The sequence below is a fragment of the Tyto alba genome, unplaced genomic scaffold (genome assembly GCF_018691265.1).
Source record: "Tyto alba isolate M040663 unplaced genomic scaffold, T.alba_DEE_v4.0 Super-Scaffold_8, whole genome shotgun sequence".
NCBI classification, from domain to species: Eukaryota; Metazoa; Chordata; class Aves; order Strigiformes; family Tytonidae; genus Tyto; species Tyto alba.
This window is the reverse complement of record NW_024881329.1, coordinates 21,481,610-21,504,687: the sequence shown is the minus strand read 5'-3', so window position 1 is coordinate 21,504,687 and position 23,078 is coordinate 21,481,610. Positions and strand designations below refer to the sequence as shown.

Genomic DNA, 23,078 nt, shown 5'->3' with positions numbered 1-23,078 from the left:
TCACACCCACCGGTGCATCCTTGCCATGGCCACGCCGGAGCAGGAAGGGCTGGGCCTGGTCCAGCGAGGCCGGGGGTGCTGCCGGCAGATGATATTGGAGTGATCTTGAGGCCGGGAGGGAGGTTTGCCACGCAGGAGGAGAGGAGCTGGCTGAGTCACCCGGTGCCGGCTGCTGACTCAGGTGCTTCTTGCCAGGTAGCCCCCACCGCTGGCGCGGGGGCTGCCGGGCCATGGGATGCAGCAAAGGGGGCAGCCGGGAACCCGGCACCGCCCGGCACCCCAGTCCAGCACCCGCAGTGCCTCAAGCTGGTCTAAGGTGAGAGCGGCGTGCGGGTGGGTGCTGGTCGGTGCCTCGCAGCGTGGGGATTCTACCTGGGATCCCCTGCTAGCGGCACAGCCGTGTGCCAGGGTGGCGTGGGGGGACCGCGCCGGCTGAGCCGTGGGAACCGCGAGGAGCTGGCTGCCCTGCACCTCCTGCCTGGCACCTCTGGGTCCCCACACGCCCAGGGTTGGTGGGGTTTGGCACGGCAGAGCCCGCCGGAGCCAGGCTTCCGGAAAACAGGCTCCAGGCGCCCAGGGCAGGGACTTCACGGCTTCCTCCCCACCGGGCACCGTGAGCCAGCCCAGGGCTGGCAGGCAGCGGGGCCGGGAGCCACGCAAGGCTTCATCCGGCGGCTCCGCAAGGAAGCTGATTTCCTCCGACAGCCCTGCTCTGTGCTGCCACCGCCACACCGGGGCCGAGCTGCCAGCGGCCAGCCTTGCGTTGGCAATTAACCCTCCTCTGCGATCCCGCGCCGTCAAGCTCTGCATCAATTAACTCAAGTTGCTGAGGTGCTAATTAACAAATCGCCCCCGTGTCCATCTGCATAGCGGGGCTCACCTCCAGCCCTCCCCCCCCCCCCCCATCATGTGGCCACTCTGGCTGGACCTGTGGCTCACCAGGGGGGTGGTCTGGTGGCCAGTGGCACTGCCACCCATCTTCACCTCCCCTGTGCTACATCCCTGCCCTGGATGATGCTGCCATGGCTCCAAGCCCAGCCCCAGAGCAGCCCCAGGAGGTCCCGCGGGATGCTTCCAGTGCTGGGGGTCCCCCCTCTCCCTGGGCATGACGGGGCTCAGCACCCCATGCCCTCACCGGGGCAGCGTTCACCCAGCACTCGCCGAGACGCTGACGCGGCGCGACCATCCGTGAGGCCTTCATTCAAATTTAAAGACTGACAACGGGGATAAAAAAGGAAAGGGGCAGCAAGGAGCAAGGTGGCTGGAAGCCCGTGGGCGTGCAACCCGTGGCAAGTCTGCCTCGGGCACGGTGGCCGGGCGCGCTCCCTGGCAGGACAGCAGTGTGCTCAAGCGCCGGGCTGCGTGAGGCTGCCCGATTTGTATGGCTAAACACTGCCAGGAGGAGCTGACAAGAGCCAGGGGCTGCTCGGCTCCCCACAGATGTGCCAGCACCCCCGGCTACCTGCTCCCTGACCCGGGTGCTGTGGCCCTGCGGCCCTGGCTGCCCGGTCTGCATGCCATTCGCATGTTCTTGCCGTGTCTGGCTGGATACATGCCGGCTCCTGGCTCCTGCCAGCAGGTCGGGAGCCCTGAGCTCAGCGTGTTCGGGGACGTGTAGGTGTGGCTGGTGAATATTTCATGCCTGTGTTCACCGAGCCCTGTCTTGGTTACACGCCTGCCTCCTCCCCGCGCTCTCGCCATGTTTATTTATTTAATGAATTATTTATCGGCTCCCCCTCTCGCTCGGCTGGGCACTGCTCTGCCGCTGCCCCTCGCTCCCCCCACCAGCTCCCCAGCTCCCAGCCCGGCGCGATGATTTATTGAATGCAGGCTCTGCTCTGTGGTTGCGACATGCTGTCACAGGAAGCCGCGGTTAAATATTAACCACGGCGGGTGAAGTGGGTCCCCTGCCCTTGCTGGGCATGCGAAACTGGCAGGACCCTTGTGCCCACCCCTCTCTGTCTGAGCATGGTGGCCACTACGGCCAGTGTCCGCAGCTCCCCGCTCCGGTCTGTGGGTGGGGGGCTTTGCTCTGGTCCCCCCTGCTTTAAAACAGAAATCTGCTGGCCCTCAGCGTGATGGACATGGGGTGGAGGAGACAGGGGGACACGGAAACAAGGCGGAACCAGGGCTACTTCATGTCTCAGCTCTCCTGGAGAGCTCGAGGCCTCTTGTGTCCTCTTGAGAGCGAAGCCACCCAGCTGGCAATGTCCCCTGGCTGTCCCCACCACAGATGCTGTCTCCTGCTGTGGTCGGCAAAACCCAGCCAAGCCCCCTCCGTGTGCCGGCTGCTGCAGCCAGGCTCTGTCCCCAGACCCCGGGGTTGTTGCCGGGTGGGTGCTGGCACCCACACGTGGGTGCACGCCATGATGCACAGGGTGTATTCAGCTGCCTGGATCCCTCCATCCCCACGGGAGTACGCAGTGCATCCCACTGTGGCCCGGCACATCGGGGTGCCCCGGCGCAGGGGTCCCGTCCCCCCCCCCCCAGTGAGCACGGCGGTGTGTGGGTGCTGGCGGCAGCGTGTGCGTTGCCATGAGCGGGGGGGGGGGGGGTTTCCATGTGGAGGTGTGTGTTGCCATGGGTTTGCCGAGCCAAGGCGTTTCCATGGTGGCAACGCGGTGCTGCTGGGCCCTTCCAGAGGTGCGCAGCCCCCCCGGGATGCCCCAGCCCCAGGGCGCACCGGGAGAGAGCCGCTGCCGCTACCACTGCTGTGCCCTGACACCTGGATGCCCTGGCCCCTCCTGCCCTCCCAGTGCCCCCCCCCCCCCCGCCGCCTCCACCCCCCTGGGGCAGCCAGAGCCCTTTTCCACGTGTTGTGTTTTCTTCACTTCACTTCTCCAGATGAATAATTAATAGAGGCTTTTTTGGTCCTCCGGGCCCTTCTACCAGCCCCCCTCCCCCTTTCTGGCAGGGCTCTGGCAGGGGCTTGGGCCCCCAGTGCCACCAGCATGGATGGGGGCTGGGGGGCTGTGCCACAGCCCTGCCACCAGCGTCACCAGCGCTGGGCACCCCACAGCTCTGAGTGGGACTTGGGGTGCCTCAGTGAAACCCTGGCCAGCACCATCCTGGTCCCCCTCCACGGGCTGCAGCAGTATCCGCACATCCGAAGGGGTGTTGGGGAGCCCAAAAAGGGGCTGTGAGCAGGGAGCGGCTCCGCTCCCACCCTGGGTTCCCCTGGCAGCTTTGGGGAGCCAGGAAACCCCCGCAACCTCGGCATCAAGCAGTAGATCCACACCGTGTCACCTGCCCAGGCCTGGGAGCCACCGGGCCCCGGGTGGTGGGGACGTGGGGCCACAGAATTTGGCCCTGCACCGTCCCGGCTATGCTCGCCACTCCAGCAAGACAGCTCCCGGCAGGAACAGCCAGGGCTGGCTCAGCAAGCCCAGCCGCGGTTTCGATAACCTCCCGGTTTCATTGGCAAGCTCCTCAGGCTGCCAAATCTCCGGGTCATGTGCGAAGCCGGCGCTGCCGGAGTGGGGGCTGTTGAGTCGGTGCCGGCAACGTCCACGCGCTCGGGCGCGCTCCCGCGTGGGAGCTCAGGGTGCGTGCCTGTGCGGGTGCAAGCGTGCGCACACATGTGCCGGGGTGTGGGTTACCCAGCACACGGGACTGCCGGGCGGTGCCACGCCGCAGTTGCTAAGGGATTTTGCCGAGGATGGGCGGCTGGAGCTGGCACCCAGCTCGATCCCTCCCCGCGTGGTCGGTGGGGTCTGGCACCAGGGGAGCACCCACCATCCCCGCGGCTGCCGCCAGCTCCCTGGGTACCTCTGCCCCACAGACCCTTGGAGGGAGGGGAATGGGGCAGGAGTGGGGGAAAAGCAAAGGGACTGGCCCCACAGGTGGGTGCTCGGCCATGCGCAGGCTCTTGGGGCAGGATGGGGCAGACGGGAGAGCCTGGAACTGTGGCTGTGCTCCTCGGGCACCTCGGCTGCCCCGGCGCACTGGCTGCAACCCACCTGTGATGGTGACAAGTGGCTGGGTGCCCACCCTCCCGCCTACTCCTGTGTCCCCAGGGTGGCCAAACCCCTCTGTGAACACATGTGACCCCCATGGTGCCGGCAGCAGCACCGTGAGGACCCTCTGGGACCCTGAGCCAGCACCCACGGCTCTCCCAGACACACGGACACCGGGGGTCAGTGCTCCGAGCCCCAGCGCTCCCATCCAGCGGGACCCCGATGTTGGTGGGACCTGGCCCCGGTGCCCCCACCCACAGGGTGCCCGGTGAGACCCCAATGTCAATGGGACCTGACACCGGTGCCCCCACCCGTGGGGGTCCCAGTGAGACCCCAGCGGCACCTGATCCCGGTGGGACCCGGCCCCAGTGACCCCACCCAGGGGGACCTGCAGCCCAAGCCCCGCGTAGCCCCGGCCGCCGCCTCCCGGTGCCGCTGCCGGTGCCGGTGCAGGCGGGCCCAGGGCGGCGGCGGGAGCGCGCGCGGGGGCGCGGCGGCGGCGGCGGGAGCGCGCGGGGCGGAGCTGGGCGCCGGGGGCGCGGGGCGCGGGCGGCTCCGGCTCGGTTCTCCATTCATTGGGATCGCGGCGGGCTCCGCGGCGGCGGCAGGATGGCTGCTCGGTTGCCCGTGTTCTTGCCCCTGCTCCCGCTGCTGTTGCTGCTGGGCCGGGGGCTACCGGGGGCCTTGGGCAACCGGCACGCCGTGCACTGGAACAGCTCCAACCTGCAGTGAGTGTGGGGCGGGCCGCGTGGGGGAGGCCGCCGGTACCGGCACCGGGAGGAGGTGGGGAGGGGGGTGGGGGGTGTCCCCCGGGGCCAGGCGGGGCGGTTTGGGGGGGCGAGGGGTCGCCGTCAGGAAGGACGCGGCGGGGGCGCGCCGGGGATCGCGCTGAAGGATGCGCGCAGCAGCGGGGAGATGGAGCGGGGGGGGGGGGGGGGGGGGGGGGGGGGGCGGCGGCGGAGGGCGGGGGGATGACACCGGGCCGGGGGCGCGCGCGCCGGGAGTGCGGGACCCCCCCCCACCCCCCCCGGTGGACGGTGTCCGTGCGGCGCTGGTGTGCGGGCGGGGCTGCCGGATCCCCCCCTCGGGGCCGGTGCGCTGCCCCTCCCGGCCCCGCGCACCTCGCCCTGCCCGCGGAGGCGGGGGCCGCTCCGGGGGTGGGGGTGGGGGGGCGGCAGCCGCCCGGCCGGCCCGACCCGACCGGCGGTGGCTCGGTATCCCCGGGGGCGCGGGCACCGGCGGGGTCGGGCTCACCGCTGGAGCGGGGCTCGGCGGCTCCCGGGGCGGGCGCGGGCGGGTCGGTGGCACCGGGGGCTGAGTCGTCTGTTTGTGTGTCCCCCCTCCGTCCCCGCTGGCGCTGACCCGCCCCGCGGTGTGTACCGGGGTGCCGCGGGAAGAGCACGGCCGCCCCCCCACCCCACCCCCCGCACCGCCCCGGTACGTCGCCGGGCAAGGGGGGGTCCCGCTGCGACGCCCCCGCCGCCAGACGCGCCCCCCGCCTGTCTGGGCGCGGGAGCGGCACCGGCGGCGCGGCGGGGGTGGGGGGGGGCCTGATGGGTGCCCGCCGCCACCCCCCCCCCCAGCCTTAGGCGGGCAGCGATGCCATCCCTGGGGCAGCAGCCGAAGGCGGTGGGGCGGGGGGCTCCGGGGGGGTTGTGGGGGCGATGGCGGGGTGCGGGCAGAGGTGTGGAACATGCCGTCGCGCCCACGGCCGCCGGGAGCCCGGGCGGTTGATGGCCACGGCACACAGACACACACACACACACCCCGGCACCTCCTTCATCCCCTGTGGCGGGGGCTGCGACCTGCCCTCACCCACTCGGGGGGCTGCCCGGCTGCGTGGCGTGCATGGCACCCACACCTGGGGCTGGCACAGCCGCACCGGAGGGGAGTGGGCACCACGCAGGCTTTGGGGTGGCGATGGGCATGGCTGGGCTGGCTGGGAAAGGGGGGCTGCGAGCCCGCCGCAGGTCCGTGGACCCCTCCCCAGGAATCAGGGAGCTGCACCTGCTGCCATCGCCCATCTCCCCTTCCCTCTGAGAGCGCTCAGGGGTGTGGCGAGGACGTGCGTCCAGCCAGAGCATCCCATGGTACTGGGGCTCCCCCCGGGCTCCCCCCGCCCTGCACCCCTTTGTGTGGGGAGTGAGCGTCCCCCAGCAGCTCTTTCCCCCTCCCATTGAGATTGTGTCGCCAGGCGGAAGCTCGGGCCCCATAAATTGTGCGTGTGTGCGACGTGCCGAGGCGCAGCACAATGGCGAGGCGCTCGGCTCGCCCCGCCACGCTCGGGCATTCCCCCCCCCCCCCCGCGCCCCACTCCTCCGGCTGGACCCCCTCGCCTGCTGGCCTCATCCCCACGCCGTGACATTGCAGGGACCTCGGTGGGTGGGAGATACCCGCTCCCCCATCCTCACCCCACCATGACCCAGGGGCTGCCTCTCCCCACCCCATCGCCCGCAGCCTTGTGCTGTGACCCGGCACCTCCCGGGGGACAGGGTGGAGGGGGGTGCTGGCGGTGCGCCTGCCGTGCCAAGCTGGGGGTGTCGCAGCCAGACACTCGCGCCCGCTGCGCACGCGTCTCTGGCGCGGCTGCGAGCGTCCGGCTCAGGGCACGGGCGGCACGGTGGGGGCGGCTGCGGCAGAGACGTGTCCCAGGGACTCCGGAGCGCTGATATTTATTGTTAGGCAGTGCGGCAGCTCGGCCGCAATTATAGCCACGCGGCAAAGTGTCTGGATTAGATAAATTATGGGGGGAATTAGGCTCCCTGGGCCGCAGCCTGCAAATCCCAGCAACCCCGCTGCAATCAGAGCAATAAACAAGCCCTGCGCGGCCCCGCGGGGCTCTCCAGGGAGGAGGGGGATGCCAGCAGGCTTAGCTGCAGGCTGCTCCTCGGGGGCTGCGCCAGGCACCCCAGGAATTTATTGCATCTCCCGCTGCGCCGCCCCGAGCACCCCTGCAGCTCCTTTCCGTGAGAGGACGGGGTGAGGGACTGCCCCACGGAGCCCACCTGCAGCACCCAGGGTCCTGGTGATGCCTTGGGGAGTGGCGGGCTGGCCCTGGCTTGTCCCCTCGGGTACGTGGCCTGTGCTCCTCCAGGCCACCACGGCAGATGGCTGGGAGTGCCTGGAGGCCAGGAAGGTCCCCGAGTGGGCAGGGCACTCCTCCCGCAGCAGTTTGGGGTGCTGATGGCAAAGCCCAGGGGAGGCGCGAAGGCGGGATCTGAGGTTTGGGTCAGAGCAGGTGCCTGCTCCTGCTCGGCCAGGTTGTTGGTCCAGCTGTGCTGTCTGTCTGTCCCATTGTCACTGCTGGTGGCATCTGGCGAGCCCCGGAGACACAGGACTATCCTTGGCTGGTCCCTGCCCTCTGCTCTCAGGTCCTGTCGGGAACAGGCACGGGGCGAAGGTGCAGGGTGGCTGAGTCCCACCCAGTGCTGGCATTTGGGGGGGGGGGGGTGTGGCTGCATCCCTGGGGTGTCCCATGTTTTGTGGCTGCGGGTTCCCAGGGGTGTCCCCAGCCAAACTGGGCCCCAGCATGCCAGTGTGGGATGCCATCTCCCCGCTGGGTGTCCTGGATGCTGAGGTGGGGACAGCGGTTTGTCCCTGTGTGTGGGCGCAGGCATGGCCAGCTCCCTCCAGTGTGGCTGCAGCCCCCGAGAGTCCCCCCCGCCCCGAGCGGGTGGGGGTGAGCCATGCTGCACCCCTGGCTCCAGTGCAGGGACCGAGGGTGGCAGTGCCTGAGGCCTCGGGGGACCCAGCACCGTGGCGGGGGCAGAGTGGGAGGTGGGTGTACGTGGGGTGCTGGTGCCCGGCTGAGTCAGGCAGGTCAGAGCCCACCTGTGTGTGGGGAGGGCCCGGCATGGTGTGCAGCCCTCCCCCCCTCAACTTGCTGCTTCAAGGCAGCTTTTATCTGGCTGACTTTGTGTTTCAGGTGGTGAGAGCTGGAGCAGGCTCTCGAGAGCCCTTGTGCGGAAAAGCCTCTCCCAGGGGAGCATCTCGCACGGGAGAGGAGCTGTGTCCCCGCTCTGCACCCGCTGGGGGGGGGGGGGGAGGGAGGCTGGCAGTGCCCCAACTCCTGGGTCCCCACTGTGGTGGTGTGTCCAACTGCGGGGCTGGAGGTGGGGATTACACCTCTCAGCGGCTAATTACCCAGCCCCATGGGCTGTGTCGTCCCCAGGTGGGCTGGGGGGGGCTTTGCCACTCCCTGCCCCATGGCTGTGCCCCCCTCAGGCTGATCCCTGTGGGGCACAGAGCCCCTGGCCACCCGTGGGTGCTCGTTGCTGCACTGGTGGGAGCTGCTGCCCGGGGGCAGAGGGGGCCGTGCCCCATGTGTCACTGCGCTGGGTGGCACTGAGCCTTGGCAGCGGTGTTCCCGGGGTATGAGGGGCCACAGCATTGGGGTGCGGGGGCTGTCTCGGGGTGCAACCAGGTCGGGGCCACCCGCTCCGGCCCATGCTGGTAATTGAGTTGCTGGTTACAGATTGATGGTTTAATTAAAACCCAATTAGAAACCTCATTGATCTTGTTAGCAAAGCGGGAAGGTACAGGCTTTAGCAGGGATTAAAGGGATCGTGTGGCCGTCAATAGGGACAGGGGGGGTTGCGGGGACACCTGTAGGGTGGTGCTGGGGGTCCCAGGGTGCTTGAGCGGGGGGCTGTGCCCATCACCCCCAGGTGGGCGCTGCCCTGAGGTACCACAGTCCCTTCACCCACTGTCTCCCCAGGACCCCTGGTTCCCCGAGCGGGGAGGCAGCCCCGGGGACACCGTGTGCCGGCAACGCCGTTTGCGCCCGCACCTTGTGGCTGTGCCAGGCGAGTGGGGGGGGGGGGGGGAACGGGGACACGGGACGGGGGGGCCGTGCTGTGCCACCCGTGTGCGTGGGCTGCGTCGCAGGCGCTGTCTGCCGAGCCAGCGCGCGTGTGCGCGGCCGTCTGGGCGCCGTGACTGTGCAGTGCTGCCTGCGTGGGGGGGGGCTGGCACGGAGAGAGGGGAGGGGGGGGGGGCCAGGCTGAGTCTCCCGTTTCTCCGGCGGTTGAGTGGGGGGTGCAGGCGGGTGGTCGGTTGGTCTGTCCCTCCGCCCATCGGTGTGGATGGACGGCGGCAATCAATGCGCCTTCACCTCTCGCTGTCGCGCAGGGTGACTGGAAGGGGACCGCGTAAATCAATGGCACTTTTTTGTTCCCTGGCTGATCGATGGGCCCCGGATGTGCCGAAAGGGCGAAGCTGCCAGAGCCAAACAAAAGGCCTGGCTGCGTGGCGGGGAGAGGGGGGCTGTCCACCCTGGCACCCAGTGCCGGCACCCACCATGCCATCACCTGCATGAGAGGATGCCCTGTGTTGCCCCGGTCCTCACCGCTTGGCACCTCCAGTGTGGGATGCTGAGCCCAGCTCCGGCCCTGCCGCCCTCCAGACCTTTCCTGCACCGTGATGATGAGCCCCCGCAGCACAGGGGTCTGGACAGGGGGTCTGGTCCCCCTTGTGCCGCTGCCGCCGGGGCGTGCTGCAGTGCACCAGGCGCTCCCTAGCAGTGCATGAGCGAGCGTGCAGCGCTCAGCCCAGATTTATCGCAGCAGATGGGAGCAGAGCGGCTGCCCAGCTCACCCGTGGCTGCGGCTTGCCAGGTAGCCGGGGTCCCGCCGGTGCGGGGCCGGTGGGCGCCGAGCCCAGCCTGCGCTCGGGACGGTTCTGCCAGGGGACATCCATCTGCCCGGCGCTGACAGGCTGCTGGAAGGTACCACTGCTTTGCAAAGCCCTGCTCTAAAAATGCAGTCGTGCAGAAGTGATGCTGCCCATTCTCCTCCCGCGTTTAACCCTTCGGGCACTGCCGGAGCCTACCGTGCCCCACCGGCTGCACTGCAGCTGCCAGAGCCCGGGAGGCTGGGGGGGGTCCATCCTCACCCAGGTCGCCTGTTGCTGGGGCTTCCCCATAGTTGTGGCATCTGGCAGGGACTGGGCAGCCCATGCCTGCTCTGGGGTGGGTGTTGGTGAGAAAGGAGGCTGAGACCCTCACTCTGGGTGTCTGTGCCTGTCCTCCTGCCCGCAGACAGGCCCGTGGGCTCCCTGCCTGCTGCCGGGGCTGGCCCGGGCATGCGGCTCTGCCTGCCCTGTGCTGCCAAACGGTGCTGCAGGCAGAGCTCGGGGTGCTCTGGTGATCACCTTGAGGCTGCCGGGATTTGGGGACATCCAGCTGCGTGGAGGGCTGCTCTGTGCCTGTGGGGCTGGCGGTCACGGCGCAGGGGCCAAGCGTGGCAGGGACACAGTGGTGTGTCTGAGGCTGCTGCTGGAGTCCCCGCGTGGTGGCCCCGTGGCTCTACCTGTTTGGGGCCATTCTCCAGCCCCTCGCATCTGGTGACGATGTTCCAATGCCTGCGAGCTCTCGGCACACAGCGGGGACGTCCATGGGGCTCACTGCCGTGGGGAGCGGGACTGCCAGCCCCCGCCACCCCATCTGCACCCCTCCATTGTGGTGCTGGTGTGCCCCAGCCCAGGGGGAGACCTTGGTGCCACATGGGGCAGTGCTCGTTAGCAAGGCTGTTTATCAGGAGCTACGCTTCTTAATGAGCCCCAGCATGGGGTCCCGCGGGGGGGGGGTGGGGGGGTGGGGAGGGGGGACTGCCTCAGCACTGGGTGCCACAGGGGAAAGGGGGGGGTTACAGCTCCCTGACACACCAGGACGGGGTTTCCCCTGGCACAGCGGGAGATGGATCCCAGTGTCGCTCCCATGGGTGCAGAGACCTGGGGCTGATCCAGGGGATCTCTTGCTCCTCTGGCACAGCCACAGCCCGGCCACGGTGAGCACCGGCAACCGCTCTGCTGTGGGGCAGCCAGCTCGGGGCACGCTGGCGTCCCAGCCCTGCGTCCTGCACGGAGTTAATTGCATTTTTTTCCTCGGGGCCATTTCTTTAATAACAAGCCTTTTTCTCTTCCCCCCCTCCCCCCCTTCCTACCACATCAAAGGGGGAAGATGAAAGGTCCCGGTGCCCCACGGAGCAAGGGTGGCTGCCTCAGCACCTTGCTGGTGCTGGAGTTGCCCAGCGGCCGGTGGGTGCCGGGCTGGGCCGGGGAATAGCGGCTGCGCGGCAAGGGAGGTGCCGCGTGGGGCTGCACTCCCTGCCCCACGGGTGACAAGGACTGCTGCCAGCCCTCCCATGGCCCCCGATGCCAGCGGCAGCCCTGGGCAGGAAAGCAGCACTGCTTGGGTCCCCCTTTGCTGGCAGACACCGGGTCCCCCTTTGGTTCTGTCTCTGGTGCCTGGCTTCTAGGGCGCTGCATGCCAGGGTGCCGCGGGCCCTGGCAGGGTGCCGGGGCTCCCCAAACAGCGCCCGGGGGTGGTTGCGCAGGGTGGGGCGTCTGCACGCGTAGCCCTGCCTGCCCAGCCCTGCCAGGGAGACCCAGGAACCTGCTCCACTGCAGGCAGGGTCCCAGAGGGGGGGTGGCAGGACCCTCCCGTGGGGAGAGGGGACACCCCAAGAGCTGGGTCAGGGGCTCCCAGACCTGGCTTTGCCCTGACGGGCAGGGAAAGGGGCTCTGAACCAGAGCGATGCACCGCAGGGGAGCCCGGCTACATGTGCCAAGATGCAGTGGTCCATGTCCCCAGGGAGCTGGGCAAGGGACCCCCAACATAGTGGGGTTGGGGGGGACCACACCGGCACGGTGCAGGGAGGCATCACCGCTGCTGAGCTGGGCGATGGATCGAGGTCCGGTCAGGGTCTGGTACTGCCACGGCAGCTCGGTGCAGAGCCAGCGCCTTGCAGCGCCGGCTTGTAATTAATTGGCAGGAGCAGTGGGTCAGCGCGGCAGCGAGGATTACCGCGGCCGGGATTTCCACCGGGCGCGGATTAGGAGCCAGCAGAGCCTCTCCTGAGTGGATCTGAGGGGATTGCCGCTCCTAATCAATGTAAATGAGGCTCCCCCAGGGCCACCCTTTACGGCATTAACGAACTAACAAACTAACGGGATTAGCCGGAGCAGGGTGAGAAATCCTCTCCCTGAGTTGTGGCGCGTGGCAGGGCTGGGGCCAGGGTGGGCAGCCACGGCAGGTCGACTCTAGGCTGCTGGAGCCGGGGAGCACTGGGGCCCTGTGCCCCCCCTGGGCACCCCCAGAGCTGTGCAGTGAGGTCCAGGAGCCGCGTCCTGCAGGGTCCCCGGTGCCTGTCAGCCCCTTGGCTGGGTCAGTCTGTCTGTCCCGCTGTGTCTGTCCCCTCCTTGAGGCTGCCGGCAGGACCCAGCAGTGCCGTCTCGTGCAGCCATACTCACAGGCGTTCCCCTGTGCATGTGGCTTGGCACCCGTAGCATCCATCCCCAGCAGCATCCCTCCTGCACCCCCCCGAGACGGCGAGGCCATGCTGTGGGGTTGCACAGGGGTCTCAGTGTGTCGTGGGGGGGCTCCAGATAGAGGTTGAGCAGGGGGATACCGCGACCCTCAGGGGTCCTTGCTCTGGGAGCTGCCCTTTCTCCAGCCTCCGGGTCCCTTTCGAGGAGGGAGGTGGTGTTTGGGAAGGTTCAGGGGGTGCCCCTGACCCCCGTCCCCCCTTTCCCTTGCAGCCTGCGGCGGGAGGGCTACACGGTGCAGGTGAATGTCAACGACTACCTGGACATCTACTGCCCGCACTACAACGCCTCGGTGCCCGAGCACCGGCTGGAGCAGTACGTGCTCTACATGGTGAATGCAGAGGGCTACCGCACCTGCAACACCAGCCAGGGCTTCAAGCGCTGGGAGTGCAACCGGCCCCACGCGCCCCACAGCCCCATCAAGTTCTCGGAGAAGTTCCAGCGTTACAGCGCCTTCTCGCTGGGCTACGAGTTCCGCGCAGGACAGGAGTACTACTATATCTGTACGTGGGGTGCTGAGAAGGGACCCCCATGCAGCCCACCCCCACCCCCCCCATCCTCCGCTGGGTCTTCTGTGTCCCACCCCAGCTGGTCACCCTGCACTGCACCACTTGGTTGGGTCCCTCTGCGTCCCCAGCCTGGCCAGGACCCCCTCACGCCAACCCCCCCCTGCAGCTGGGTGGCTGCAGCACCCCAAGGAGTGGGCACCATGTGCTCAGGGATGGGGGTTTGGGGGGCAGTGGGGGTGTCATGATGCAGGAGTGAGGTGGCATGGGGAAAGATGGGGGTGTGGGGGAGCAGGATGGGGATGTGGGTGAGGGTGCTGGTGCAGGATGGGGATGCTGATGTAGAATGCGAGATAGTGATGCAGGATTGGGGTGCTGGGGGTGTTGCTGGTGCAGGACGGGGATGCAGGGTGCTGATACAGGGTTGGGGTGCTGGGGGTGTTTCTGGGGCAGGACAGGGATGCCCGGTGCTGATGCAGGTGCATCTTCAGGGTGCTGATGCGGGATTGGGGTGCTGGGGGTGCTGCTGGTGCAGGATGGGGATGCCAGGGTGCTGACGCAGGTGCAGCTTCAGGGCGCAGGGTGAGGGTGCTGCTGCATTCCCCCAGCCCTGAGAGCACCCCCAGGCAGGGCCAGACCCTACCATGCCCAGTCCCACCGAGCCTCCGGGTGCCCGGGGTTGGGGTCACCCACTGTGGAGCCACCCCAGCCTGCTCTTGCCTTGCAGCCACGCCGACGCACAACCACCGCCGGGCCTGCCTGAAGATGAAGGTGTTCGTGTGCTGCGCCTCCAGTAAGTACCCCCATTCCCCCCCCTCCCCGGGGGCTGCAGGTGAGCGGGGGGCGGCATGGCCTGCCGGTGGGTTCCCCCATCCCGCCCGGGGAGGGGGGCTGCGGCGCAAGGCGGCCAGGGAGCGTGACACCCCCCCCCCCCTCCCCTCTCTCCCTCTTGCAGCGTCGCACTCCGGGGAGAAGCTGGCGCCCACCCTGCCGCAGTTCACCCTGCGGCCCGAGGTGAAGATCGAGGACCTGGGTGAGTTGGGCAGAGCCCCCAGCCCCGCAGCGCCGCGTCCCCCCGCCGCCTCCCGCGGGGTCAGGGTTTGGGGCCGCCCCGGTGCCACCCTCACCCTCTCGCTCTTCCCCACAGACAACTTCAACCCAGAGATGCCCAAGCTGGAGAAGAGCATCAGCGGCACCAGCCCCAAGCGGGAACACTTGCCCCTGGCCGTGGCCGCCGCGCTCTTCCTCATGACGCTGCTGGCCTCCTAGCTCCTGGCACCGGCGGGGGCCCCGCCAGCGCGGCTCTGCCGAGTGGGGACCCCCCGACCTGCTGCCCCTCGTGAGAGCCAGTGGGGAACCACCGCGGGACCACCCGGCCCCTCCGCACCACCACCCCCCTGCCCGGAGAGCCGCCCGACGGGGCGGGGGGGCTGCGGCACACACCAGTCTCGCCCGGGACTCGCCCCCCACCACCACCCCTCCCCGACCCCGCCAACGGCTGTGGCCACGTCTGCGAGGACGTGGCTCGGTGCTGCTGCGTGTACCGCACCTTCCGCTGGCACCGTCCCACAGCGCCGAGTCCTGCCCGTGGAGTCCTGCCCGCAGCCCACCCGGTGCCCCGTGTCTGGGGGGCAGCGCCAGGCTGGGGAGCCCAGTGAGGGCAGGGACCCCCAGGGCTGGGCAGCCTGTACATACCTATATAGAGATCTATACATACTGTACAGAGAGCGACTATATAGATATATCTATACTGTACCATAGGCAGCGGCGCCAGCCCCAGGCTGGCTTGTACATAGATGAACGTGTTGGATTTTCCTCGTCTTCCGTGAAGACCCGACCTATGCAAACGCACAGACACTTTTTAGGGAAAAACAAAACAAAAAAACAATCTCAACCTTTTTTTCAAGTGCTTTGGCTGGTGATTTTCATATTCTGCTCTTAGTCTATTAAAAAAAAAAAAAAATAATAAAAGGATAAAAAAACCAACCCCTGTCACAGCGGCATGCAGCGCTCCCAACCGGCCCTCAGGCACGGGGGGCTCGGCCAGGGCAGGGGGTCAAGCAAGGGCAGTGAGTGCTGAGTGCTGACTTTCACTGTGCCACCCCCTTCGCCGGGCCTGGCCACGACGGTTCCAATTGTGGGCTCGGCAGCGAGGGCACCCCAGGAAGGGATGCGGGGTGCTCCCTCCCCTGCCTCGCGCTGGCTCTGTTCCCCGTGGACTCCCGGGCAGCAGCACGGAGCATCCGACAGAGACCCGGCGCTGCCGCAGGAGGACGGCAGGGACAGCGAGCAGCGCCCGCAGGTAAGGACCCTTGGCGTGGGTGCTTTTGGGGGTGCGGTGGCTGGGAGCAGCCTGAGGAGGAGGAGGCGCAGGAGAGCCCTCCTCACCATCCTCGCCGGCTGCACAGAGCGAGCAGCCGTGGGCCAACACCCCAATGTGCCCGGGAGCCCCATGGGAATCCCCACATGGTCGTGTCCCCCCCCCCCCCCCCGGCGCGTCTGGCTCTGCCGGGCATGTCAGCTCCTGCCACTGTCGGGGGGATCTGGCACACGCCTGTCTGTGCGGCGGCTCCCGTGGGATGGGGGGACGCCCTCGGCTCCCCCGCCGCCGGCGCCTCCAGCAAGGCAGCGGGATGTGCAGGGAGGAGTTGCACTCAGGGACCTGCTGAGGATGGGGTCACATCGAAGTGGGGGGCGTCACTGGGGCTATGGAGGAGGGGGGCACACCCAGCCCTGCAGCCAGCACCCCGCAGCCCCAGCGAGTGCAGGGGAGCGGCTGTGTGGGTCCTGACCGTGCACCCCACTGGTTTGGGGGGGCCCAGTGCCCCCAGGGAAGGGGTCAGCATCTCTGCCCCTAAGGCAGCGTGGGTCTGGGGGGACGAATGTGCCGTGGCCGTGGACTTGGTTGGGGGGTCCCCACAGCCATGGTGGCAGGGCAGCCTCTCTCCACACACACACCCCCCCCGCCCCCACCCCAGCAGGCGCAGCTGGGCGGTGGCTCGGCGTCCCGCCGGCCCGGGCTTGTCCAGGGGTGGGAAGAGCCGGCGAACCCGTCAGACGGGTCCCCTGAGCGCTCCAGGCAGGCGCTGGGCTCCCCAAGTTCCCCCCCAGCACTCCTACAGGCCTGGCCCACTGTGGGGCTGGGGACCCTGCCCTGGACCCCCCCACACTTCTCCCAGGGGTCTCAGCGTGGCACCCGGCTGCTGGCCCTGGGCTGGGTGGCCATGCCATGGCTCGGGTCCAGCTGGGGTGGCATCACCCAGCACTGCTGAGGGCCGTGGCCCCCCTGGATGCTGGTTACCAGTGACCAGCCACAGCCCCCGTCCCGGCAGCACACAGCGGGGTGGGCTGGAGAGCCCAGCTCAGGTTTGTCAGCCCGGGATGGGGGTGGGGGGGGGGGTGTTGTTGAGGAGCAGGAGACTGAGTCAGCTGCCCCCAGCACAGCGCGGCAGAGCGAGCCCTGCTTGCCAAATCCTTCCTGCCACTTGCCTCGAGCTTGGCACCACTCCCCGGCGCGTGTGGCATCGCCGCCAGCTTGGTGGGGACCGGCCACCCAGCCCTGCTCCGCTCCGTGCCCTTGGGCAGGGCGCAGTGTGGCACGCCAGGGGCAGCCTGGACTGGCGGGGAGATTCCTGGGGTGCTGGTACAGGGGATTCCCAAGCCCTTCTGCCCCAAGGCAGGGGGAAGCCCTTGTTGGGACCCCAGTTCTGGGATTCAGGTGCCCCCCAGGTGCTGGGGGGGGTGTCCCACAGCCCCAGCAGCAGGTCCAGCTCTGGGCACGGGGTGTACGCCTGGACCGGCAGTGCGGCACGAGGCTTTGCATCACCCTGTGGCAGCATCCGTCCTCCCCGGGCAGGGCTGGGTGCATCCCGCTCTCCGGCCAAACGTGTAAGGGCCTGGCGTGGCCAGCCAGCCTCGGGGACATGGCTCTGCCCCTGCCACGCGCGGCCTGGCGTCAGGCTGTGCCTACCTGCCGGGCTGCACGCAGCCGGCACGGCACGTCACCGTGGCCTTTGCTCCCCGCCGCGGACTGGATGGCTCCTCTTCCTCCCCCAGCTTCACGGCCAGTGATGTCAGCCCAGGCAGGGGCTGGGGCTCACCTGGGTGTCCCGAGCTGAGAAACCATAAATAGTTTGTCACAAGCTCTGCGGCCTCTGACCGGCCCCACCTGCCCCGTGCCGCTCTGCCGTGAGTGTTTACGGCGCGAAACAGCTTCACCTTTGTCCTGCAAGCAGCGGCTGGCGCGGCAGGAGCCCTGCCTACACGGGCACCGACCCCGTCCCACGGTCACCCGGGGCGGTCCCCAGCCCTGCGTGCACACACGCCACCACTGCTGGCTGCACACCCTGCACGGGACCCTGCCCAGTGTGACCATCACCTCATCCCCCACCATCAAGCCCCGGGGGGATTGAGCACCGGGAGTTAATGGGGCACCCTCCAGCCCTGGCTTGTCCCTCAGGCTGGTCCCAGCAGGGGACACATGCTTGTCCTTCCTCCCCCAGTCCAGCCAGCAATGCTGGCACTGCCCATTTGCCTTGGGCCAGGCAGGACAATGACACTGGGACCTGCCCAGGTCCCCGTGGCCTCACTCCCAGCCCCGCCACCATGTGCTGGTGGCCTTGCCCCAGGGCTGGGGACCGTGGTGGAGGAGCCCCTCAGCTGACAGTGCTGGGTACCACATCCCAGTCCCACAGGATGGATCCAGCGCAGTGCTCCAGGAGGTTCAACACCCCACTTGGGGCTTGCACCAGCCCTGCCCGGGGGTGGACAGCCTCAGGCTGCTCCATTCCCCCCCCATAGCTGCTCCCTGCCTCAGTTTCTCCAGGCACCCGGCCCAGGTGCAGCCCGTTTCTGCCATGGTGGGGGCAGCAGCGGGGCAATGCGAGGACCCCGGGGAGGGAAGCAGCTTTGGTGCTGACCCGCTCCCACCACTGCGCCCGTCCCCGCGGCTTGCACGTGCCACGCTCCGGCTCGTCGATCCCAGCAGGCTGTGGCCCCAGGGGTGTTCCCGGGAGGTGCTCCCGTGTACAAGCCACGGCAGCACCAGCTTCCCAGGAGCAGGAGGCCTTGCACAGTCATTACAGCGCAGGGGATGATGTCAGACCTGGCCGCAACAAGGGAGGATGAAAGGGAAGAAGCGGGTCCCCCTCCTGCCGGAGCAGAGGGTGGGGAGAGAGGCCGGGACACGGGGAGGACATGGGGGATGTGGGGGGGATGTGGGGCACCGAGCCCCACAGCCTCCGCCCTGTGGGAGCCCTCAGCTGCCGGAGCCGACGGCCGCTCTCTGGTTACAGCCGCGGTGCCGGCGCCTGCCCGAGCCCCTCCAGCGTGCCAGGGGAGCGCTCCTCGCACGGCTGCAGCGGCGGGCATGCAACATTACCCACAATCAATGGATCATTATGTAATAAACAAGAGGAAAGTTGTTTTGCAAATGCAGCTGAGTTATCACTTCACAACACAGCGGCGAAGCATCTCTCCGCCCGGCTTAACAAGGATGGATCGGTGTTGGGGGCAGATGGGAGCAGATAGCGAGCCGCCGCGCTCCCCGCCAGGCAGCTGGCAACGTGCCTGCTGCACCCGCAGCCCCCTGCCCTGCGCCAGGGAGTCACGGGGAAGGGGGGGCGAATTTCACAATATTGAGCAAACAGAGAGTGGGGGGAGCAGGGTGGGGGGACACCTGTGGGGTTTGCCCAGTGCTGGAGCAAAGCCCTGGGAATGCAGAGGCAGTTGATAAGGGCAGGGCATGAAGCAGGGGCCGGGCGGGGGGGCGAGGAAGGATGTTGCCCCTGCCACCCCCAGCCCTTCCAGGTTCCCAGAATCTTCTTGGCAGTGGCTGCAGCTCCCCAGGCCCCACTTGCCCAAGGGCTCCTGATGTGTGTGTGTGTGTGTGTGTGTGTGTGTGCATGTGTGTCCCGCCATCTCAGATAAGGGGGTTCCCATGGCGACGGCTGGGAGGAGGACAGACCCGCAGGGTCCCCGCCCTCAGTCGCACCCCACCGCTGGCCATCGTCCCCCGGCGAGGAGGGGACGGGCACGGCTCGGAGGCTTCGCCCGGAGCCCCCGGCGTTCACCCCCCACCTCCCGCGGGGAGCAGCCCGGCCGCACCCCATCACGCCGGTGCCTCAGGAGGGGTTGACCCCCCCCCCCCCCCCCCCCCCCGCCTCACTTGCACACGTAAAGCCCACGCGTGGTGGTACCGCCGAGCAGGACCCGCGCCCCCCCACCCCGGGACCCCGCATCACCCCCGCTGCCGGGGGTGGGGCCTCGCCCCCCCTCCCCGCCGCGTTGGCCGTGTTGTTGTTGTGTCTCGGCCCCGGTGCGCGGGGCGGGGCGCGGCCCGGGCGGGGCGGCGGCGGGGCCGTACTTAAGGCGGGGGCCCGGGCGCGGTGCCCGCCCGGCGGAGCGCGCCCCGCGGAGCGCATGGAGCGGCGGTGGGTGCCCCTGGCCCTGCTGGGGCTGGGCTTGTGCTGGGCGGCGGCGGCCGCGGCTGCTGAGCGCCACACCGTCTTCTGGAACAGCTCCAACCTCCGGTGAGTACCGGGAGACCACCCCCATACACACTAGCCTCCCCCCTCCCCCTCTCCGCCACCGGGACCTGGCGGCCCCGAGGGCGCGGACGGGGCCGGGCGCTCCCCGGCGGCCTTTGTCCGGGATGGGGCCTTTGTGGGGTTGTGGGGTGGGGAGGCGCGGGGGGAGCGTGGGGTGAGGAGGGTCGAGCCCGGTGCTGGGGGGCGGCGGGGTCGGTGTTTAACCCCGGCGGGGCCGGTGCTGAGCCCAGTGGGGCGAACCCTGCGCGCAGCCGGGGAGCGGCACGGTCAGCCCAGGTGCAGACCTGGGGGGGGGGGCGGTGGGAAACCGGGGGGGGCCCTTCCGTTCCCAAGGCCGAGCGGGAACGGGGCCTCTTCCTTCCCCGCGGGGGTGGCGCGGCGCCAGCCCCGGCGCCGGGGCACAGGGAAGCGTGTTGACAAACACGGGGCTGGCCGCGACTCCCGCCGCCCGGGCAGGATGTGTGTGTGTGTGTGGGGGGGGGAAGTGACCGGGATCCGTGCCTCGAACCCCCCAGCTAAAGGGGTTTCCCCCCCCAGGACGTGACCCTGCGATTGTAGGGGTGCCCCTCAAGGCACCAGCCCCCCTTAGGTGTAGGAGTGACTCCCCTGAGCCATGACCCCTCAGCTGTAGGGGTGTCCTATCTCTGAGTTGTGTCCTGCTCAACTGTAGGACTACCCCACCCCACCTCCCCCCGGTTGTAGGGCTGTGTGTTGTCTGCCCTGCCCCCCCACCCCCAGGGTAAGCAGGGGCGGCAGGGCTTTGGGAGCAGGGGCTGGCCCCGATGGGTGGCTCTGCTTTCCCGAGGCGGCAGCAGCCAGCGAGGTGAGGGGTCCCCGTAGAGGCCCCCAACCTGCTGCCAGTCTGTCCCCCTCCTCCCCACTGGGTGAGGTGTGGGGAGCAGCAGGCACTGGAGCTGGGCTGGCTGCCCCACGGGTGAGAGCTGCCGACGCCTCCTGGCTCTGGGAGCATTGGGACGGGCAGGGTGTGAGTCCCAGTGGGTTCCCTCCCTGCTCCCCGGCTGCTGGGGAGCGCTGGGAAGGGGGGTGTGCTTGCCTGTGTGTGGGGGGCCAGTCCGGGGTGGGGCTTTTCCTCCGAAAGCCAGCCTTGGGAACTGTGAGATTCTGCACAGGGAAGGGTAGACCAAAGGTTCCCCTGTCTTGGGCTCTGAGGAGCTGCTGTGGTCAGGAGGCTGTTCTCCCTTGGCCTTGTTGATCAGCGTGGAGAATCTGGGGGTGCAGGGGAAGGTTCATGCCTCTCCCTGCTGGAGCTGACCCCTTCCTCCCTCTTGCTGCAGGTTCCTGAGGAGCAACTACACAGTGGAGGTGCGCCTCAACGACTACCTGGACATCATCTGCCCACACTACGAGGAGGGGAGCGTGGACCCCCGTGCCATGGAGCGCTACACGCTCTACCTGGTGGAGCCCGAGGAGTACCGGGCCTGCAAGCCCCGCTCCAAGGAGCAGATCCGCTGGGAGTGCAACAAGCCCAGTGCCCTGCATGGCCCTGAGAAGTTCTCAGAGAAGTTCCAGCGCTTCACCCCGTTCACGCTGGGCAAGGAGTTTAAGGAGGGGCACAGCTATTACTACATCTGTGAGTGCCTGGGGGTCTGCTGTGGGGCTGGGGTCCCTGCTGGGCTTCCCTCTGCCTAACTTATATCCTCCCTTGCAGCCAAACCCATTCACCACCACGGGGAAGCGTGCCTGAAGCTGAAGGTGATGGTTGCTGGCAAAGGCAGTGAGTATCACTTGGACCCCCCAGATCCCATCTGTGTGCCCCCTTTCCTGCTCACAGTGTTGGTGCCCAGCTTGGCCTTTCCTGAGCTGAGTCACAGCCAGGCCATGGCCCCCTGCCAGCCCCGGGGTGTGGGCACACGCAGCTCGGCCAGGAAGGTGCTGGCAGCTGCGGGAGAACGGCACCCAGTAAAACCTGGCTGTGGGGGGGGTTCGGGGAGCTGCCCCTCACCAGCCTGACCCTCTTTGTTGCAGCTCAGGCACCGCCTGTCCCTGCCTCTACGCAGAACGGGAGGATCCAGGCAGGTAGGTTGGTGGCTGCAGGAAGGCAGACGAGTCCAGGCAGCCATGGGGCTGGCAGGAGAGCCAGGCTGAGCCCCACCGTTCTCTGGAGGGGGGTGGGGGGGGACACACACGGACTGGGGGGGCAGGGCTGGCAGCAGCCCCTGCCCGGGGTGATGTGCTGCTGGCTTGGGGCATGTCCTGTCCCTTGGGTGCTCACAGCTTCTCTCCCCACAGATGATGCAGCTGCACACGTGCTGAGGAGTGTGGGGCAGAACTCGGCGATGCGGGGCAGCAGCCCCTTCACTTTAATCAGCCTCCTCCTGCCCCTCCTGGTGCCACAGGGGCTGTGAGCTGCCCCGCTGTGCCCGGACAGACCAAGGCTGTGGCCACTGGGGATGGAGCTGGGATGCTCAGGACCCCTGTGGTCCTCATGCACCCTGGGGTGGCCTGCCCTGCGCACATCTGGGCGAGGAAAGGATTTGTCAGTATTACAGGGCCGGGGGGCCCGAAGCCAAGCAGAGCAGCCAAAGCCCTCAGGCTGCCCCAGCTCCCCCGGCCCTCACACACAGGATGGTCTCAGCAGGTGGAGGCTGAGCATGAGCCTGGACTGGAGGGGCTGCGTGTGCCCCAGACTGGAGGGGAGCAGGGGGCTGGCACCCCTGCCCCTGGAGCTGAGCTTGCTCATGGATGGCCCTCGGGTCTCTTTTTGCTGTGGGCTCAGATTGTGACATGTCCCGCAGTTGGGGATGCGGTGCTGGCCCTGGGGCCAGCGGGGTGCCACCGGTGCTGGCTGGGGCAGTGCTCTGGGGCTGTGGCCCCTCAGCGTCACCGGATCCGGGATTCTGGACATCCTTGAGCTGCCTGAGAGCCAGCGTGGCAGAGCTCTAGGAAAAATCCCCCCCTCCCCACCGTGCTGCACCCCTTCCCCATCCTTCATCCCATCACACACGGGGGCAGTGAGAGCTGCCCCCACCACCCTGGACCTCCCCCTTCCCTTCCCCTCTGCCGGGTGCTGGAGGGGCACCCCTCTGGCAGCACCCTGTATGGGGTGCTTTGCCTGCCCTGATTTGTACAGCTTTCTATCATGGGAGTTTTTATACGATTGTCTTGAATAAATAACCAAGATCACACTGAGCACCTGGAGCTGGGGAGGTGAGGGGCCTGTCCCCCCACGCCATGGACCTGGCTCTCCTGGCCATGCCTGGCCTTGGAAAGAGGAATGGCCCATACGGGGTATTTGTGCTGGTTAATTAATTAATTGGCCAGTGTTTGCACAGGGCTTTGAAGTGGAAAAGTGCCACAGCAGTGCTGGCACTATCAGCTCTTTTTATCTGTGACACAAAGCCCTTCTAGGGGCTGGAGGGGGTGGTTTTTTACCCATCCCCCAGGCACTGTGATGATCTTCAAGGCCTGGGGCACCCTGCTGGTGACAAGGTGTGTGGGGGGGGGGGGGCTGAGGTGTGGCCAGAGTCCCCAGGGCTGGGCAGGGGACACAGTCTGGCAGGGTTCCAGGACCCCCTGTGCTGTGGTGGGTCCCAGATGCTGTGTGGCCATGAGAATAGGGGTTCTCAGGATCTTGTTCAGGGAGATGGGAGACCCTGGAGGTGTGAGATGCTGGGGGATGCAGGGTCCTGGGGAGGTGGGATCTTGGGGAACGGGGATCATGGAGATATGTGACCCCCTGGGGATGCAGAGTCCTGGGGAGTTGGGGTTACAGAGACAACAGG

At 68.1% G+C, this 23,078-nt stretch overlaps 2 protein-coding genes across 2 annotated transcripts; both read left to right on the top strand.

Annotated features, from left to right (window-relative positions):
- Window positions 1-4,493: 4,493 nt before the first annotated feature.
- Window positions 4,494-14,749, top strand: EFNA3 (ephrin A3). Its single transcript, XM_042785089.1, has 5 exons — window positions 4,494-4,684; window positions 12,495-12,784; window positions 13,515-13,580; window positions 13,743-13,820; window positions 13,935-14,749. The coding sequence occupies exons 1-5, from the start codon at window positions 4,566-4,568 to the stop codon at window positions 14,054-14,056; spliced, it is 675 nt and encodes a 224-aa protein (XP_042641023.1). The 5' UTR covers window positions 4,494-4,565; the 3' UTR covers window positions 14,057-14,749.
- Window positions 14,750-19,164: 4,415 nt separating this feature from the next.
- EFNA1 (ephrin A1) lies at window positions 19,165-22,485 on the top strand. The gene is made up of 5 exons (XM_042785101.1): window positions 19,165-19,317; window positions 20,631-20,926; window positions 21,005-21,070; window positions 21,322-21,372; window positions 21,586-22,485. Exons 1-5 carry the CDS (start codon window positions 19,208-19,210, stop codon window positions 21,699-21,701), a joined length of 639 nt encoding a protein of 212 aa, XP_042641035.1. The 5' UTR covers window positions 19,165-19,207; the 3' UTR covers window positions 21,702-22,485.
- Window positions 22,486-23,078: the final 593 nt, after the last annotated feature.